The 19,087-nt window shown below is 49.9% G+C and overlaps 1 protein-coding gene and 1 long non-coding RNA gene across 3 annotated transcripts in view; one reads left to right on the top strand and one right to left on the bottom strand.

The window, feature by feature from the left end:
* The first annotated feature begins 7,656 nt into the window (after window positions 1–7,656).
* The window catches only part of Anxa6 (annexin A6), a 32,273-nt gene continuing 20,842 nt past the window's right edge, over window positions 7,657–19,087 (top strand). For both annotated transcript variants that reach the window (XM_059270581.1, XM_059270580.1), the window contains exons 1-9: window positions 7,657–7,768; window positions 10,025–10,119; window positions 10,588–10,701; window positions 12,633–12,723; window positions 14,087–14,166; window positions 15,008–15,064; window positions 15,722–15,815; window positions 16,168–16,263; window positions 17,734–17,792. In XM_059270581.1, coding sequence (XP_059126564.1) covers window positions 7,684–7,768; window positions 10,025–10,119; window positions 10,588–10,701; window positions 12,633–12,723; window positions 14,087–14,166; window positions 15,008–15,064; window positions 15,722–15,815; window positions 16,168–16,263; window positions 17,734–17,792 — 771 coding nt within the window. In that variant the 5' untranslated portion in view covers window positions 7,657–7,683. The remainder of the gene's footprint in view (window positions 7,769–10,024; window positions 10,120–10,587; window positions 10,702–12,632; window positions 12,724–14,086; window positions 14,167–15,007; window positions 15,065–15,721; window positions 15,816–16,167; window positions 16,264–17,733; window positions 17,793–19,087) is intronic.
* LOC131916933 (uncharacterized) lies at window positions 11,890–15,712 on the bottom strand. Its single transcript, XR_009380621.1, has 3 exons — window positions 15,555–15,712; window positions 13,369–13,473; window positions 11,890–12,186 (listed from the first exon to the last, which is right to left on the bottom strand). It is a non-coding gene; the product is annotated as an uncharacterized LOC131916933 (long non-coding RNA).

Here is a 19,087-nt window from a genome sequence, read left to right as displayed (position 1 = left end):
CTGAGTGCTGGGATTAAAGGCGTGTGCCACCACCACTGCCTGGGTGGTCTCCCCTCTCTTACAAGGGTACCTGCTGCCTGTAAGGATTGCTGAAAAGATAAGGGCAGATAATAGGCACACAGCAGGGCCTGGGTCAGTGTTAGGTGAGTGGTCTTACCCAGCCTCCCTTCTCCTCCAGGTCCCTTTCCCACCCTGCTGTGATTGACTGTGCACTATCTAACCCAGCCACTGTCACCTGAAAAGCAAAGTTCCTGCCTCCACCAGGTCTCCGGACATGAGACCAGCAGGAGGGAAAACAAGGAGCCAAGAATGGAGAGTTACAGAGTACTGGGGTGGTCTCTCAAATTCTCTTTCTCTCTCCACAGTGGTTTCTGCTGCAGAACCCGAGACCATGGCCAAAACAGTCCAGGTAAGGGTCACTCTTCCTCAACATCCTGCCCTTAGGTCTGGGAACCCCAGCATCAGTAGGCCAGAGTCCCAGGTACCCTCAGCTAAGCTCTACTACCTTTAGCTAACCCTTGGTACCCTCAGCTAACCCCTGGTACCTTCAGATCATCCCTGGTACTTTCAGCCCCAAAGGAATAGAGATGGTTCTAAACTCACAGCTCTCCATATGCAAGTCACCAGTGATGATACACAATATCCCAAGTACTCAAGGATGTGACTTGGCTCAAGTCCTGGGAAGTGCAGGACTTTAGGACTGGCTGGATCTAAGAGCTCAGATGATAGCTCAGATGATAGAGTGAGGATTCTGCTTCTGTGGGCAGCTTTTTCTAGATTGCTTCATTCCTGAGAGGTTCTTCGTTGCCTAGCATGGACAGCATGTACCTCCGGGCTTCCATTCTCCTATCTTCATAGACCCAGATACAAAACTTATTTCCAGTGGTTCCAGGTTTTATCCTCGTTGGCCGGGCCTGGGTGACATGCTTTTTGGAGTGGGAAGTTGAACTGACCCCACCAGAACTATGTGGCCCCAGGAAGGGAGATGGGCAACTAGACAGACACCAAATCACAGTGAGGCTGCTTATGCCCTGAAGAGGTGTATTCCATGTCAGACCCATTGGCGTTAAGTTCTCCTGGCCAGGAAGACTCTAACCTCAGTCTTTCACACTGTCTGACCACTCTGCTGGGTGATAGAATTTGAGACCAAATGAAACATTCTCTCCTATGTGGCTAAGGGTGGCGTGAGGGCTTCCTCTGCATTAGGGTTCGCCTGAGAGAGGTCCCAGTTGGCTACCCTTACAGTGTGAACCTGGCACTGGAAGGGGAGGAGGAGCTGAGGGATCCCCAGCTGACCCCCTTTTGTTGCTTAATCCATCTCTGGAACTTCTGATCACAAAGCAGGCCTCTTACTCCTTGGCCGAACTGAGAGCCAATTTCACTCTCATCCCTCACGTGACACCCAATGAAACAGGGATAGTCTCAGCTTGCAGAGAGTTGTGTTTATATGATACAAGGCAGACCCTCAAAATAGCTCTTGCCCAGCTTCCCTCCATACCCCTGAGGAGCGTGTTTGGTTCCACAGCCTCTCTGATCAGGCTGATCAGGGAAGTGTTCGTTGTTGTGGGCAAAGCTCCAGGAGCTGTTGCTGCTTCCCTCTTCCTGGGTGTGTGTGTGTGTGTGTGTGTGTGTGTGTGTGTGTGTGTGTGTGCGCGCGCGCACAGGAACTGGGAGGCACTTGCCCCACAGGATTCTGAATGACTCAAGCGGCAGGTCAGTCTGAAAGAACAGTAGGGCCAATACTTGGGGTTCAGAGGTTTGGGCCAGGGACCTTCCGCAAGCAAGTTTCAGGGTGGCTGGGCGTGAGTGCAAGTCAGATGATGTCCTTGCACTCGCTTTGGTGGGACAAAAAAGAGGTGGGACATGAAAGCAGGAGGGCACCCTTTGGGTCAAGCGGCTTTGGAAAACAAGAAGGGTCTGGGGCGGACTGGCTGGATCAGACAGCCAGAACTGAGAAAGAATCCAACCTCGTCAGGGCGAAGGGTAATTCTGAGTAACTGGCGGGCAGCAACCTCAAGAGGGAGAGGGTTGCAGAAGATAGTACTGAGGGATGTGAAGAAGGAAGTTGGTCTGTTGCCTGTTCTCAGGACTGTCTGTAGTGCCCCACGCACGTGTGCACACACCCACACACCCACACACCCTTGCAGACACACAGCACACTGTTCACGCTCCTTGGGTCCAGTCACCTTAGCCCCTTCCATCATGCTGACTGGTCCTTCCTGTCCCCTTCCAAAGAGGTAAACTTGGGAAGAGGGCAGACTATGAATGACTCCATGGAAGGCCCTGGGAGATGTGCCTCTGTGGCCTGGTCACTAGTGACATTTGGTATTGGGGTGCTGCAGTGGATATAAAAACACTTTGCAGACAGGGAGAGAGGGGCAGGTGTGTGTCCTGGGACCCCAGCAGCTGCAGGATGAGGTGGGTGTCAGAGCTGGTTATGGTTGCTCTCTGCTAGAGTTCCCATGCAGGCAGTCGTCTGCCTAGGTAATGTTTATCTGTGTTCTATGAGTCCCAGGACACCTGTAGTAGCTGGGGTGGGGCCTCACAGGCTGGAGCCCCAGGGCCCAGGCTGCTCACCACCTGGCAACAGGGTCTGCTAAATATTTCAGGGTGGAAAGCTTTCTCCCCACTCCCTCCACCCTGGGTATCTGCATCCAGAATCCTGTCTGCATGGGGTGGGACAGGCTGATGACAGGTGGCCTGGGCCGCTGCACACGTGGCATTTAGGAATATAAACTTCCACAACGGGGCGAGTCATGGCCTGTGGGAGCTAGGCCTAGATAGTTTGAGGGAATGTTCCTATACCTTTATGTTAGCAGCCAGAGCTAAGGCCCACTTTGCTTGCAGTACCCATGACCGTGTGACATCTTGGATCGTGGGGCTAGCAGGCAAGCACTGAAAACACTTCTCCGTCATTGTGCCGAGCAGCATGGGAGGCTGAGCTAGATCCCCACTTAGTTTGTCTTTCCGTGAATACTCTGGCCAAGCCTGTGCGGGCCATTAGCCATCCTTCCCCGGTGTCACATTGACTATTCTATCTTCAGTCGAAACACCACCAGAGCCCACCCACACCATCCGTGGAGGGAGGAGGACAGAGATGAAGAAGCCGCAGTAGAGAGGGAAGCATGTCTGGTACTCTGTCTTTGGCCCTGCAGCCCAGCAGGTGCCTCTTGTCTCCACTCAGCCCCTCTAGGCAGCTTTCAACCCTATAGTCAGAGAGACCCTGGGTATGTGACTGTGAGCTTTCAGGAACCATCTCAGAATCGATCTTGGCACTTGCTGCCTCTAACACGTCCCCTGTAATGATTAATCTCAGTTACCAGCTTGATGAGCTCTAGATCCACCTAGGGAAATGATCCTCTTGGCATGCCTAGGGAAGGATTCTCTCCCTCCCTCCCCCTTTTTAAATGAGAGTCTTGCTATGTAGCTCTGGCTGGCCAGAACTCACTGTTTAGACCAGGATAGCCTTGAACAGACAGAGGTCTGCTTGCCTTGGCCTCCTGAGTGCTGGGATTAAGGGGGTATCCCACTGTGCCCAGCTCTGGAGGATTACCCTAATTAAGTTAATTGAGGTAGGAAGACTTACCCACTATGGGTAGCGCCATTCCCTAGGCTGGGGTCCTAGACTGTGTGAAAAGGAGAAAATGAGCTAAGCACAAGCATTTATTGTTCTCTGCTTCTCGACAGTGTAAGGAGCACGGCCAGCTGCCACCCCAACTTCTCCATCATGATGGACTGCGCCAAAATAAGCCCCTTCTCCCTTAAGTAGCTTTTGTTCAGGGTATTTTATCACAGTGACAGAAAAGAAGCTAAGGCATCCCTGCTGTTGACCTTGAGAAAGGCATCAGTTTGAAATGGCTGCTGCTGCTTGACTGCTTTTAACCTACACAGAAGATGGGTTACACGGTTAAGCTTCCTGGAAAAAAAAAAATGCAAAACCCCAGAAACAGTATCATGAGGAGCATCTCTGTTTAAGAGCAGAGACAGCAATGCCAGGTGCAAGAGCGTTGCTTTGCCTAGGCCCTGACGTAGGTGGCATGCCCAGGGTAGCCAACAGGACTGCAGGCTCTCCCTGACACGGCGACCCCATCTTCTGCTTCAGGCTCATTGTACCCCACACGAGTTGACAGACTCTGGGCATCGGCTCCTAAGCACTGTAACCTGGGGTTCCTTTCCCCAATGTTCTCACTGTCTCCCAGGCCTCTGCCAGGTCTCCTCCGTGTGGTAATTTCCACAGCCTCTCTCCCCAGGGTGGAGGGCCGCTGTTACCCATCCTGTAGAACTCACAGGAACTCAGACATCATCTCCAGGAAGTCAGCTCTAATCTGCTCAGGATGTATTCTCAGTAATTCACTTGTCTATTTCTGAAGCAAATACCAAGGTGTGCCTAGATGTCCTAGGTCCTGTGCTAGGGGCTGGGATACCTCAGTGAGCAAGATAGATGCAGTCCCGGCCTTCACAGGGTGTCTGCTCTGGCCCCTGTGCTGCTCTTAGCTGACTGGATTATGGCTGCATCTACCATGTAGTTCCCTGCCAGCTGTGAGTTCTTGCAGGTTCCTGGGCTTAGCACATAGTAGGTTCTCAGTGAGAGATGGATGGATGGATAGTTGGGTGGATGGGTGGGCATGAAGATAGATGGGTAGCTTGGTAGGTAGATGGAATGGCAGATGGACAGATTGATAGATGTATGGACAGATAAACAGGCAGTTAAATGGATGGAAAGATAGCATGAATGGGCAAATGGTGGATTGGTAGGCAGATGAATAACAGATGGATAAGTGGGTGGTTCTGGTTTCCTTGGAAATGAGAATCTGTGTTGGGGTCTAGGCATGATGGGGCACTGATGCCTGTTTATAACTTGAAAGTGGGTCACCCTGGCACAGAGAGGAAACAGGTCTCCAGAAGCTGCCATCCCAGCAGGGGAGGCAGACAGTGTAGTACAATAACTCCATGTTTGTCTTCAAGGAGCGACAGGTGGGTGTCGTTAGCTGAGGAAGAAGACCTAGGCTGTGTGATGGTCAGTCCTTCCCTTATGACCCGCCACACCATCCTGGCATCTGGCAGGGAGGGTGAAAGCTTGGTTTGCTAGAAACAGCCATCTTTCTCCTCCCCCGTCAGGCCTCTGATATGCTGGCTGGTCACGTGTCACTTGTCCTCGCTATTTTGGGTCCTTGAAAGTTTAAGGTACTTTGCCTTTTTTCTCCAAGTGAGCCCCAGGATCAGTGGCAAGGAGGTTGGATCTAGAGAGATGATGGACATGTGGCCTCAGGCAGGTGGAGAGGAAAACATCATGAGTCATGGCAGCAGCTGGCTGCCCCAGATAGACAGACCCCAGAGGACCTGGCTCCCAGAAAGCTATTTCAAAGTTGGACATTTCAGTGCTGGTCCCAGCATCTCCAATGCTGAGCCATGGGGCTAGGAATCCATGCTAAGGAGTCCAACTGCTTTTTCTCCCCCCTCCCCCCCACCCCGCCTGTTTCCCTCTTTAGCATCCTTCACCTCAGAAGAGAACCTCTTCGTTCCTTCATTCAACTCAGTTACATTTAGCAAGCCTCTCTGGTCTCCATTGCCAAGCCTGTGCTAGATGTGGGGACCCACTATTCTCCTGTGCAGTCATGTCCCATTCCTGATGGCCCCTGTCCTTGTGGAGTCAAGAATCACAGAGCTGCGTAGTGTCACTCACCTGTAATCCCAGCACTCAGGTGGCAGAGGCAGGTGCATCAGGAGTTCAAGGTCAGCCTTGGCTACATAGTGAGTTCAAGACCAGCCTTGGCTATATGAGACCTTATGTCAAACAAACCAACAAACAATCCGAAAGGTTCAAGAGGAAGGTTAGACTAAAAGTCTTTAAGGCCCTTTGCTAAGCAGACATCCTGGTCCCCTCTGCCCCCTTTTTCTCCACCCTAGAAGCTGATGGCCATTCTTTTTTGACATTGCTAGACCAGGATAAACAGAAACACCAAATGGTTAGGAGGTAAAATGGACACAGTCCATTTTTCCAATAACAGGGTCTTGAGGACCTCTTCTGGTCAGCCTCTGAGCCGTGCGCAGATCAGGCCTGACACTGGACCTCAGGTCCCTGGTTCAGACTCTCCAGGGTGGCACTGTGCAAATGCAAATGTGGCAGGCCTCAGAAGGGCTGAAGAGGGCGGAGCGAGTCTAGGCAGGAGGTGGGACCAGCATGCGCCATCCCTCGCCTGGTCTGCTGTCTGGCCTGTTTCTCCTTCTTTGCCCAGGGCTGAGATCGGGTTGCAGGGGATTCACGAATGGCGGGAAGAAGGCTGTGTCCCTTTCTGGTCACCCGCCCTTGGAGAACTTTAAATAGCAGCCCTGCACCCACACATGCATGCCTCTCAAAGAGTCAGCTCAGTGACCGAAGGCAGAGAGAGGGCAGACAGATGTCTGGCTGGATTCAGTGGTAGGAGCCACCAGGGGACACCGGACCGTGGGAGGACTCCCGTTTTGCCTGTCTGTGTCTCACTCCTTGAAGGCACAATCTATGGGCTCCTTGGTCTGCCACTGTGCTCCCCAGCCTCCCGCTGCTCCTCCATCCACAGAACTTTTTCTGGTCTCCTTTTGGAGCTGGTGTTGGGCTTAGCTGTTCTTCCGTAACTTGCCTCTCTCCTTAGGTGTTTACTACAATCATTTATAGCTCATATCTGCCACTGGGTGAGGGGCTCAACAAAATTAGATCTTTGGTTTTTCTGAATCTTTAGCCCTTGGCCCAGGGCCTGGCATGGATTATGTGCTGTGTGCCTGCCCAGTGACAGCCCCTGGTGTACTGGGTTTGCCCGGTGGTTCTCTCAGACCCCATACTTCTCCATACTGTATGGCTGACCCACATCTGACTCCTCCGTGAAGCAGCCCATTGTGCATTCAGCTTTGATCTGATGTCTGAGGTCTCCTGGCTCTCTGCCTTCCTCCTCTGGCCTGCAAGGACCCTGCCAGCGTATCCTCAGATGCCGTTTCACAGCTCAGTTTACTGGGCCCCCAGGACCAATGCTCATCTTGGTATTGAATTTGAGAGCAGCTCTGGGTCCCCGTGAGTAGCTGGCAGCTGTTAGGTTTGTGCAGCTGAGGGGAAGCAGGGAAGAGGGTTGGGTCTGTGGGGCTCGCTCCTTCTCAGGGTTTGGTTGTAGACCTTAAACACTCCTGCAGTGGCTAATATATCTGTGTTAATGGAGGTAAGAAGCTTGGTAAACTGTAAAAATGCTGTGAAAAATGGCCACATAGTGAGACCCTATGTCAAAACAAACAAAAATGAGGTGGGTGACACCTGAGAAACAACACCTGTGACTGACCTCTGACCTCCAGCTACACACACACACACACACACACACACACACACACACACACACACACGCCGCAGGAGGGGCTCTTGTCACTCTCAGGGATCATTTCCAGCCAGCCACTCAGCCACACTTTAACCTCTCCTGGTGGTGCCAGGTGATGAAGGGTGGAAGCCTTGGCCAAGCTGCCCTCTCTTGGAGGAAAGGCACTGTCCTTTGAACAGGCTGCATCTGATAGTTCTGAAGAGTCAGCCACACCCTTCCCAGGTGACCTCAACCCTTGTTTTCTTTTCCTCTGGGGAACAGAGCTCGGCCTGAACCAGAGCTAACGGTCTGTCCTGGGTCCAGGCCCAAGATCAGAACTCACCCTCTGCCTCTCTCTCCACAGGGTACGATGTACCGAGGCTCCGTCCATGACTTCCCAGACTTTGATCCAAATCAGGATGCTGAAGCTTTGTACACAGCCATGAAGGGCTTCGGTGGGTGTCGGCTCTCCAAGAGTGGGTCCTACGGGGAGGAGGGTGCATGGGAGATAGCCAGTCCCCCCAACATGTGGCCTACCCTCAAGTCATTTGCGGTATTCTGTGACTTTTCCTAGAGAAAGATGAACAGACTTTACCCAGTTAGGGCACTAACAACAAACCAAAGACACCATTCCATTCATCTAGTTTGATAAACCAGTGAGTTTATTGGGGTTACTTACAGGAGCATAGGTGACCCCAAAACAGCCACATGACCAAAACACCCACTCACTGGAAAGCTGCGTCCTTAGTAGCCCCTGCCCAGTTGTAGACAGCTCCACCAGAGAGGCTTGCCTCTCCAGCCATTGTTACTGCTTTTACAATCTTGGAGCCTTATGGTCCATGTCTCAGTCTGGGCTTTCTGAATCTGCTAAGGTCCCTGAACTTCTGCTGAGCCTTGTAAATTTCATGAGCTTCCAAGTCTTAGGAGCCTTCCTCCTCCATCCTTGAGAGAATGTCTCCTTTCCGTGGAAATGGATCCACCAAATAGCTGTTGGTGGGGGAGGAGCCTGGAATGTCGCAATGTGGTTTTGTTTTGTTTTGTTTTGTTTTGTTCCTGTTGCTAGGGATTGGACCCAGGATCTCGTGCAGGCCAGAGTTTATTTAATTCACTTTTTTTGGCCTCTTTTCATATTTTATAAATTTACAATAAAATATGTCAAACCAAAAAAAAAAAAAAAACCAGTGTGTGTGTGTGTGTGTGTGTGTGTAACCACTAAAGAGATAAAGAATACTGAAGCCTTAACCACAGACCTGAGCTTAAGGAATGACCTGGTTAGTATGGCTGGGAACCTTGGTGAGCTTGTAGCCTCCTGGTGACTCCCTGCCTTTCTTCAGGGTGACCCCTGACCTGAATTTGTGCTTATCGACACCTTTGCTCGTCTGCAGTTGGCAGAACACAAGCTGTTAGGACATCTGGGTTTTTCTAAGTCAAGTGCATTGTGAAGCCTTGTGAAAGTCCTCACCTGTCTCTGAGCCTCACTTTCTGTATTTGTGTCACAGAGAGCTCAGTCAGAGACCCTCTGTGCTCAGGTGTTGTGAATGCAATGACTCCTCTCTGTGGGGACTTAGGTCCCTTTAGACCAGTGACTCTCAACTTTCCTGATGTTGCAACCCTTTAATACATAAAATAATTTCGTTGCTACTTCATAACTATAATTTTCTACTGTTATGAATTTTTTGGGGTTTTTTGTTTGTGTATTTGGTTGGTTGGTTTTTTGTTGTTGTTTTGTTGGGGTTTTTTTTAAATACTTTTTAAACTTTATTTTATGTGCTTTGGTGTGAAGGTGTCAGATCCCCTGGCACTAGAATTACAAACAGTCATGAGCTGCCATGTGGGTGCTGGGAATTGAACTCAGGTCCTCTGGAAGAACAGACAGGGCTTTTAACCGCTGGGCCATCTCTCCAGCCATGTTTGTTTGTTTTTCGAGACAGGGTTTCTCTGTATAGCCTTGGAGCTTGTCCTGGAACTCGCCCTATAGACCAGGCTGGCCTTGAACTCACAGAGATCTGCCGGCCTCTGCCTCCCAAGTGCTGGGTGCGCTACCACCGCCCAGTAACTGTTTTGAATTGTAATATAAATATCTTATACTCAGCTGATTTGAGGGGTGACCCACAGGTTGACAACCACTGCTGTCGCCTCCTTGTTGAGAGCAGAAGGTTTCTGCTGATAACCTGCAGGAGCTGCAAGGCCTCTGCCTGATAAAGGAAGCAGCCCTGGAGGGCTTGCTGGAGGCAGGCTGGGCACGGTGACAGTGTAACCCAATACAGTAGGCTTGCATCTTGTCGAGCAAGTCAAAATATGCACAGTAGAGATTGGTGGAGGAAGATTTATTCTCTGTGGCAGGCGAGGAGGCCCGCAGTCATTTTCAAGCCAGTGTTCTAGCTGAACAAATGAAGCATGGACATTTTAATGCAGGCCTGTACAGATTCACACAGCCATGGTCCCGTTCCCGAGAGAACGCGCCCTCGTGTTAGGGGTACAGTCCCAAGCATGCTCACTTTAAAGTGACATAAATGCCTCTGGGCATGCTCCCCTTGAACCATGGAGCCTTAGGTGCAAACAGTCGAAAGGACATTTTTTGGGTTTTTTTTTTTTTTTTTTTTTTTTTGGTAAAAGGACGTTTTGAAAGCGCTTGAAGTTAGCACAGGAATCTGAGCCTGAAGGCCCTGTCTTGCTCAGTCACTAACAACAGGTGCCCTCAACTCTTCTAGGCAGTGACAAAGAGTCCATACTGGAGCTGATCACCTCCCGCAGCAACAAGCAGAGGCAGGAGATCTGCCAGAGTTACAAGTCCCTCTATGGCAAGGTAAGCGTGGCGTCTGGAGGGGCCAGGGAGGAAGGGAACCGTCACTTCCTGTCTTGTTATTCAGGATCCTTTTCCAGCATTCTTCTCCATTCTGCCTGCATGCTGGCTCTTCCCACTCTGCTCTTACTTGTCCTTCGGTCTCTCACGTGTTATCTGAGTACCTTGCGCTGGGCACCGTGCAGGTGGTAGGCCTGCACTGAGAAAGCAGACCTGTGCCATAGCCACTCTCTATACTCCCGCATCCTAGAAAAGACAGACAGTGGAGGGGGAGGATGTTGAGGGCTTGAACCTACATAGCCCAGTTGCTAGCTACGTGACTTGGGGCAGTGGCCTGAAGTCTCTAGAATCTTCTATAAGTGGCGATGATGGTGTCTCCTCCCGAGAGCTGGATTCAGCAAGGCCTTGGACCAGGCAGAGAAAGCATTCACTTATTACCCATTCCTACCACGGTGCTCCTCCACCCCCCAGGACCTCATTGCCGACTTGAAGTATGAGTTGACAGGGAAGTTCGAGCGGCTGATCGTGAACCTGATGAGGCCACTTGCCTATTGTGATGCCAAAGAAATTAAAGACGCCATCTCGGTAAGAAGCATGGGTCCGAGTGTGCACTGGGGGTGCAGACAGGGCTGATAAGTTCTGGGCTTTGCCACAAGCTTGTGGTCAGCCCCTGCCCACCCAGCCCATGTGTCCTGCTTTAAGAGGCAGCCTGTCCCAGATGGGTTTCCTAGTCTTCTGCAGCCTGACAGATGTGGACAGATGTCAGGGAAAAGTAGACCCTGTAAAAATGAGGCCTTTGTTCTGATCTCCATGCCAGGGGTTATAGTCCTGAGAAACTGGAGACGTGGAGACAAATGCTGTCCAGTACACTAGAAGCTTAAGGACACAATAAAAACTAATTATTGCAAGACACTGGGTCTAAGAGGACCAAGTTGAGCCCAAAAGTCTGCAGAGGCTCTGGTGGGTAGGAGTGCAGGGGACATTCCAGGCTGGGGATGTGTGTCCAGGTTTCAGCAAGACTTAACCTGTTTAAAGCAGAGGGATGCCCTCTAGGAAGAGGGGCCAAAACCCTTGAGTGGGTGTGGTAGTGCAGGCTAGCAGTCACAGCACTGGGGAGCGAAGGCAGGAGGATGGTAAGTTTGAGACCATAGCCTCGGTTACAGAAAAGACCAAAAAGACCAAAAAGGGGGGGGGGGGGAGCGGGCCACTGGGAAGATGGCTCAGTGGGTAAGTGCTGGCTATTGCAAGCATGAAGACCTGACTTCAAATTCTCCATAAAAGCCAGGCACCTGTAACGCCCATCTTGTAGAGAGTGGAAACAGAGATCACCAGGGCCTAGTGGTTAGTCAGCCTAGCCAGAACAGCAAGTTCTAGGTTTAGTAAGAGACCCTGTTTGAAAAACTAAAGTGGAAAGTGATAAAGAAGACACCTGAAGTTGACCTCTGACCTCTGCATGCAAATACTTGCATGTGTACACAAAGCCCCCGATTTAGGGTGTGTGACTCAGTAGTAGAATGCCTGCTTTGAAGCTCTGGGTTGGTTCCATCCCTAGCATCCTGAAAAATGTACACAAAGCCCTTGATTATACCTGGCACTTTTTGTTTATAAAGTCTATGACCTCTGCCATCATTGAGTTCCCACACATAGATTCAATTCATGAGTGAATACACTTAGCCATGCAAGAATGTATTGCTTTCTTGGTCAGCCTTAGAATTTGGCAGCTCAACAAAGAGTTTTCCCATTGTATGGATGAGAAAATTGAGGCCAGAAAGATGAAGTCATTGTTGTTGTTGTTGAAGGTTTTATAAATGTTCACTTTATGTACAAAGTGCTGGCATGCTTCTCCCATTGGGTAGGTAACTTGGAGAATTCATTCAAAGATCACTCAGTTCGACTTAATGAACACCATGTACTCTACAGAAAGGACTCTGGCAATACACAGTGAGACTCTATTTTCCCATCAGGCTGTGAGGATTTGTGCAGGAATGCCAACCCTGGTGTAATCTCTGCAGTAAACTTTTACTATTCCTGTAAAGTTACCAATGCCCCATCTTGCTTTCGGTGGTGATTCTAGAAGGAAAAGAATACAGGATTATATTGGTTTTTGAATTTTTATTTATTTATTGAGTCAGGGTATCATGTAGCCCAGGCTGGCCTTAAACTCCTAAGCCTTCTACCTCTGTCTCCTAAATACTGGGACTAGAGGTTTGTGCCTATTATGCAGCACTGGGTCAAACCCGGGACCTTATTGCATGCTGGGTAAGAACTATACCAACTGAGCCACACCCTTAATCCCAAGATTGCATTTCTTAGTGATAAGTCAAGACAGCTGCTGTACATGTGGGACCAGAACCCATGCCTTGAGTCTTAGGGTGGCATCTCCCAAATGATGCCCAAGAGCTAAGCCAAAGACACCATGACTACAGGAGGTGTCACAGCCCAGGCTGCCCCAGGGTCCCCTTGTGGCTAAGGGCTTCCCATTCTGCTCTACCCGACATGTTCCTTCTCTCCTGCAGGGCATTGGCACAGATGAGAAGTGCCTCATTGAGATTTTGGCCTCCCGGACCAATGAGCAGATGCACCAGCTAGTGGCTGCGTACAAAGACGGTGAGATGGGCGGGAAGGACACTCAGACTGCAAGGGCGGGGCCACTGAGACTAACCGCCCACCCTCCCTCTGACCATCCATCTCTCTACCCATCTATCCATCCACTCACCCACCATCCACTCATCCTTCTATCCATCATCACACTACCCATCCACATTCCATCCATCCATCCAACATCCATCTATCCTCTCATACATTCACTCATCATCCATCCACTCACTCATCCATCCACTCACCCACCATCCACTCATCCTTCTATCCATCATCACACTACCCATCCACATTCCATCCATCCATCCATCCATCCAACATCCTCTCATACATCCACCCATCATCCATCCACTCACTCATCCATCCATTCACCCACCATCCACTCACTCATCCATCAACCCATCCATCTACCGTTCATCCATCTATCTTCCCATCCATTTTCCACCTACCCATCCTTCTATCCATCATCTACCCACCCATCCTTACACCATTTATCCATCCATCTAACACCCGTCTATCTTCCTGTCCATACACTCATCAATCCATCTATCCACCCACTCATCTATCCATCTACTCGTCCATATCCATCTTCCCACCCAGATATATATCCCTCTATCTATCCACCATCCTTCCGTCCATCCATGCAGTAAGTACCTGTTCTGTGCCAGACAGTGTTCAGGTTCTCAGGAGATGGTGATAGATAAAAGCAGTGTAGTCTCTGATAGCTGGAACTTGTAGCCTCGTGATATAACAATGAGTCTCAGAGAAAAATAGTAATGACAGACAGTGGTCAGATTTTACGAAGGAAATGAACAAGAACCAGACATTCCCAAGAGAGGACCTATGTCAGAAAACCTGTCTTAGGAGGAAATGAGGTGCTTGTTGTATGGAGAATGGGGTGACAGATTGTCCTTCTGGCAGAGGAAACGGCGGTATATAGACCCCTATGCAGAAGTGAGTTAGGTGGCCCAGATGAGGCTGAAGAGGTAGAGGGTGAGTTAGCATCACAGAGGACTTTGTAACCAAAAGAGCGCTGACATTTCACTCAGAGTCCAGTGACAAGTCAGGGGTGTTGCAATCGGATGAACTTTATGACAGCTGCCTTGTCACTGTGGGTGGAAGAACCCTCTGTCCAGGTGAGGATGATGATCCAGTGGGATGGTACAAGGGGACAGAAGTAGGAAGAATCCACTTCAGTGTGTCCTGGTGCTAGCAGCTGTGAAGGGACACTTGTCATGGCAGCCATGCAGATTGGATTGGGGTTTATAACAACAGCTAATCATACGGGGTGGGGGGAGCAAATGACCTCTGTTCTGGATCCTAGAGGCTTGGGGTGGGGGATGAGACTAGAGCCCCTGTGTTCCTTCCACAGCCTATGAGCGAGATCTGGAGTCTGACATCATTGGAGACACTTCCGGCCACTTCCAGAAGATGCTGGTGGTGCTGCTCCAGGTGGGTCTGCGTGCAGACATATGCCCCTTTCTACTGCTCTCCCCATGGGAGCCACAGGGTCTTTTCACTGCTTCTCAAACAAGTGGCCCTGGAGGACTGCAGGGTGTGAGGGCCTCCTCTAGGCTGGCCTCCTTCACTACCCATCCCCACTTGTTTTATCCTCTGGAGCTGGAGAGGCCACTCTGAAGCTTAGGCTCTGTCTGTTGGTCTACTCTTGTCCCAACGCCATGCTTTACACAGGCGTGTGCCCTATGGAGACCCAGATGCCTCATTCACAGCCTCCTTCCCCTCCTCATGTACCTTGAACTCCCTTCTGGGATTTCAGACCTTAGAATATAAGTCCCAAATTCTCATGGGTAAATTCTTAGGTTGGGGGATGGGAGACCCTAGTATTAGCACACAAATGGGCAGTTCTAGGCTGGACATGATTATATGTCTAAGATTCCAATGCTCAAGAGGTAGAGGCAGAAGGATCAGTGTAAGTTCTAGGCCAACCTGGTCTACGTAGTAAGTTCTGGGTCAGCCAAGGCTACATAGTAAGACCCTGAACCATCCTTTACCCCTTGGGCATTATTGTCATGAAATGACCTGGAGAGTGCCAAGACCTGTGGCCTTGCCCTCTAGAGCTCTGTCTTCAAAGTACAGGGCTTTTGTCTGCTACCCTGGGATGGAAGTACCAGAAGGACTTCAGTCTTTCCTAAGACTCCTGTTTGGTCAGGGAGAGGCTCCCTACAACTCTGTACAAAATAGACACTGGGCATTTCTCCTGCTCAGTCACTCTCATGGGCCTCCCCCTGGCTCTGTACATTGGAAACACACACTCCCTTGTCTCTCCATCCAGGGAACCCGGGAGAATGATGATGTTGTGAGCGAGGACTTGGTCCAACAGGATGTCCAGGTAGGCGATGCTGATGGAGGTCTCTGGCTCCGCCAGGAGCCTTTTGTGAGGGGAGAGGTCAGGGGCTTTGGGGTGGGGTAGGGGTGAAGTCTTTTGTATCGAGCACCAAAAATCCCTGAATCACAGTGTGATTTTTATAGGATTTCACCAGGAAAAGAGATGTAGGTTTCTTTCAGAGGTAGCATGTAGCGTGTGAAGTCAACGAGTATGTTGGAGTGAAATGGTAATCTGCATTTGATCCCCAGCACCCACGTAAAAAGCTGAAGACACCACCTCAAAAAAAAAAAAAAAAAGAACAAGCAAACAAGGTGGACAGTTCCTGAGGAACAAAACCCGAGGTTGACCCTCTGACACCCCTCCATCACCCATTCCCCCCCCCCCCAGCCACACACAGAAAGAGGAAACTAGGGAAGCTTTGGAAAGGGAGAGAAGGAAAGCATTCATCTAACAGACCACGGAGATATTTTTGGAAGAAGGGAAGATGTTCAACCTGGGCAGTGAAGGTTGAGTGGGAGCTTCCACAGAAAGAGGGGGGTGAGCAAAGGTCAAGAGGTCACCGGTAACTGCCGCGTTCAGGATCAGGTAGCTGCTCGGAGTGTGTCCTGTCTCCCCAGGTTTGTTCTTTCCGTTACATCTCACCCACTTCTTCCTTCTCAGGACCTGTACGAGGCCGGGGAGCTGAAATGGGGAACAGACGAGGCCCAGTTCATTTATATCTTGGGAAACCGTAGCAAACAGCACCTGCGGTTGGGTGAGTTCCCGAAAACCGCAGCTCCTCCGTGAGTGACACCGAGAACCCTTTCTCTTTCCCTTTTCTACTGATGGAGCATGGGAGCCGCTTCACCTCCAAACCAAATACTAGCCCTGCTGTGGGTTGTCTTGTTCCTTACCTGAGTCCTTGCCAGGACAGCCCTGTCTCAAGATGGACACATATGACACAACTGTGTCACCTCCCAGCCACCGCACCGAAGTGCCAGCCCCAGCCTGCGGCTAGCATTTGATTATCGGCTATTAGGTCATCCCCTTCGAAAGTCTCTGTTCTTTTGTTGTTGCTATGGCAACACTGTTAGATGTCATGTCTGTCATCTGTCTGTCTCCCTCAGTGTTTGATGAGTATCTGAAGACCACGGGGAAGCCCATTGAAGCCAGTATCCGAGGGGAGCTGTCTGGAGACTTTGAGAAGCTGATGTTGGCCGTGGGTATGTACTGGGCGCTGCAAAGGAGTCTGGGGTGTCATCCCAGAAGTAAGGGGACAGGAAGGAAAGGGATTCCCATGGGTGGAGATAGAAAAAGCAGGTAGTAGAGGATTGGTTGAGCAGCATGGCTGAGGCTGGGCATGGGACGGAACTCAGCCTTAGACACTGATGTCCTGTGTGATAAGGGTAGAAAACATCCACCTTAGATTGGGATAATAGTCATCAAAGACCTTGGAGAATCTGCTTGCCAGGCACCACGCTGTATTAAGTATCCCGCACAGCTGGGGCAAGTCACCTAGCCTAGCCGGACCTTGGTTTCCCCATTGATTAAATGAAGGTGGGGGGATAGCTGGATTTACTGAGTTCTTCGCCAGTCTGGTATTTTAAGAGTCGGCATAGCCAGGCCACAAGTTAGTTGGTTTTTGTTTTTGAGACACGGTCTCATTTAGCCCAGGTTGGCCTTGAATTATGAGGTCCGCTGAGGCTGACTCTGGACCACCTACTTCAGCCTCTGCATGTGCGTGAGCACACTCTGCTTGACTTAGTTGGCGCTGGGGACTTTGTGTGTACTAGGCAAGCACTCCCTCTGCCACTGAGCTGCATGCCCAGCCTTGTTTCCTGCTTTCTTTTCTTTCTTATATTTTTTTTCTTTAATTTATGTGCATTGGTGTTCAGCCTGCATGTATGTCTGTATGAAGATGTCAGATCTGCTAGAACTTGAGTTACAGACAGCTGTGAGCTGCCATGTGGGTGCTGGGAATTGAACCTGGGTTCTCTGGAAGGGCAGCAAGTGCTCTTACCCATTGAGCCATCTCTCCAGACCTCTTTTTCCTTTATTTTATTTGTTTGTTTGTTTGTTTATTTGTTTAATTTTTTGAGGCAGGATCTCCTATATCCCATGCTGGCCTCAACTCACTGTGTAGCCAAAGATGACCTTGAATTTCTGACCCTTTTCCCTCCATCTCTGGAGGGCTGGGATTATGGTGTGCATCACTCCCAACCAACCACACACACACACACACACACACACACACAGGCAAACACGCTTCCCTTGTGTTTAAAGTTGGAGGTACTCTGAGGCTGAGGACAAGGACTCCTCCTGCCTTTGAACTTGGTGGCCCCCAAGAGTTAGGAACAACTGGTAGCACCATGTGTAATCCCATCGCTAGGGAAGCCCGAGGCAGCCAGACTGCAAGTTTAAGGCCTGCCTGGGCTACGAGAGTAAATGTGAGGCTAGCCTGGGCAATTCAGCAAAGACTGTTTCAAAATAAAAAGTAATGAAAGGATGTGGACTCTATCTCAGTTATAAAGCACTTCCCAGCACACCCAAGGCCAGAAATGGAGGAGAGGGAGGGAGGGAGGGAGGGAGGGAGGGAAGGAGGGAGGGAGGGAGGGAGCCCTGTAGGTGCCTTCCCTTTTCCAAGGCAGTGGAGATAACTAGTCCTCATCTCCCTTTTCCCTCCTTTTTCCCAGTGAAGTGCATCCGCAGTACCCCAGAGTATTTCGCCGAAAGGCTATTCAAGGCCATGAAGGTATGTAGTGGGGTTAGTGGGAATGAGGTTGGGGGGGGGCCTCTACCTGCACCCTCAAGACTGCTGGGATTTTACCAAATCCTTGGTGTCCAGTGGCCAGAAAGAGCCTGTTCTGGTTTGGTTTTTGTTGCTGTGATAGAATACTGTGACCAGGGGTGGGGAGCAAAAAGAAAAAAAAAAAAAAAAACGATTCTGACCAAAAGCAACTTAGGGGAGGAAAGGATGTATTGTCTCATACTTCTAGGACATTGTCCCTCATGGAGGAAAGTTAGGGCAGAACTGAAGTAGAAATCTGGAGGACCTGCTTGCTGACGCACTCAGGTTCATGTTCAGCTAGCTTTCTTATATGGCCCAGGACCACCTGTGTAGGAAGTGGTGCCTTCCACAGTGGTTAAGAGCACTGGCTGAGCTCTTAGAGGTGTTGGCATGTGCCTTTAATCCCAGCACTCGGGAGGCAGAGGCAGACAGATCTCCATGAATTTGAGGCCAGCCTGGTCTATAGAGCAAGTTCCAGAGAGAAACTCTACCTCAAAAAACCAAAAACAAAAAAGTAATTAAAGCAGAGCAAAGTGGTTCATACTTACAATCACACAGCTTGGCATGGTGAAGCTGTGGATTAGTAGTTCAAGGTCATCCTGAACCTGGTCACAAAAGCACAAAGTCAGGCTGGCAGGTAAAGGTACTTTAGTTCAGTCCTTGGGGCCATCATGGTGGAAGGCAAGAACAGTTTGCCAAAGGTTGTCCTCTGACTTCCACACACACTCCGTGGCATGTGCCTACCCACCCACACAAATAAATAAATGTTATTTTTAAAAGTTTTATGAGTTGGAGATACGGCACAGGAGTTAGGGGCACTTCCTGCTCTCCCGGAGGACCCAAGTTCAGTTCCTAGAGCCTATATCAAACAGTTCACAACCGCCTGTAACTCTAACCTGATCTCATGCCCTTCAGTCACCTACATGCATATGGCATATATACAAATAGATACATAGATAAAAATCAAAATAAATGTTTGAAAAGTTTTAAACTATAAAAATAAGTAATAAATCAGAATATTCCTACATATATCAGACCATTTTAGAAAACACTTTGGTGGGGCTGGAGAGGTGGCTCAATGGTTAAGAGCACTGGCTGCTCTTCTAGAGGTCCTGAGTTCAATTCCCAGCAACCATATGGTGGCTGACAACTATCTAAAGTAAGACCTGGTGCCCTCTTCTGGCGGGCAGGCAATGCAGGCAGAACACTGTTAATAGAATAAATAAAAAAAATATTTTTTTAAAAAAAGAAAACACTTC

Source organism: Peromyscus eremicus, chromosome 8a, assembly GCF_949786415.1.
Source record: "Peromyscus eremicus chromosome 8a, PerEre_H2_v1, whole genome shotgun sequence".
Classification (NCBI taxonomy): domain Eukaryota; kingdom Metazoa; phylum Chordata; class Mammalia; order Rodentia; family Cricetidae; genus Peromyscus; species Peromyscus eremicus.
The sequence above is the reverse complement of the archived record's forward strand: the minus strand, read 5'-3'. Positions and strand labels throughout refer to the sequence as shown.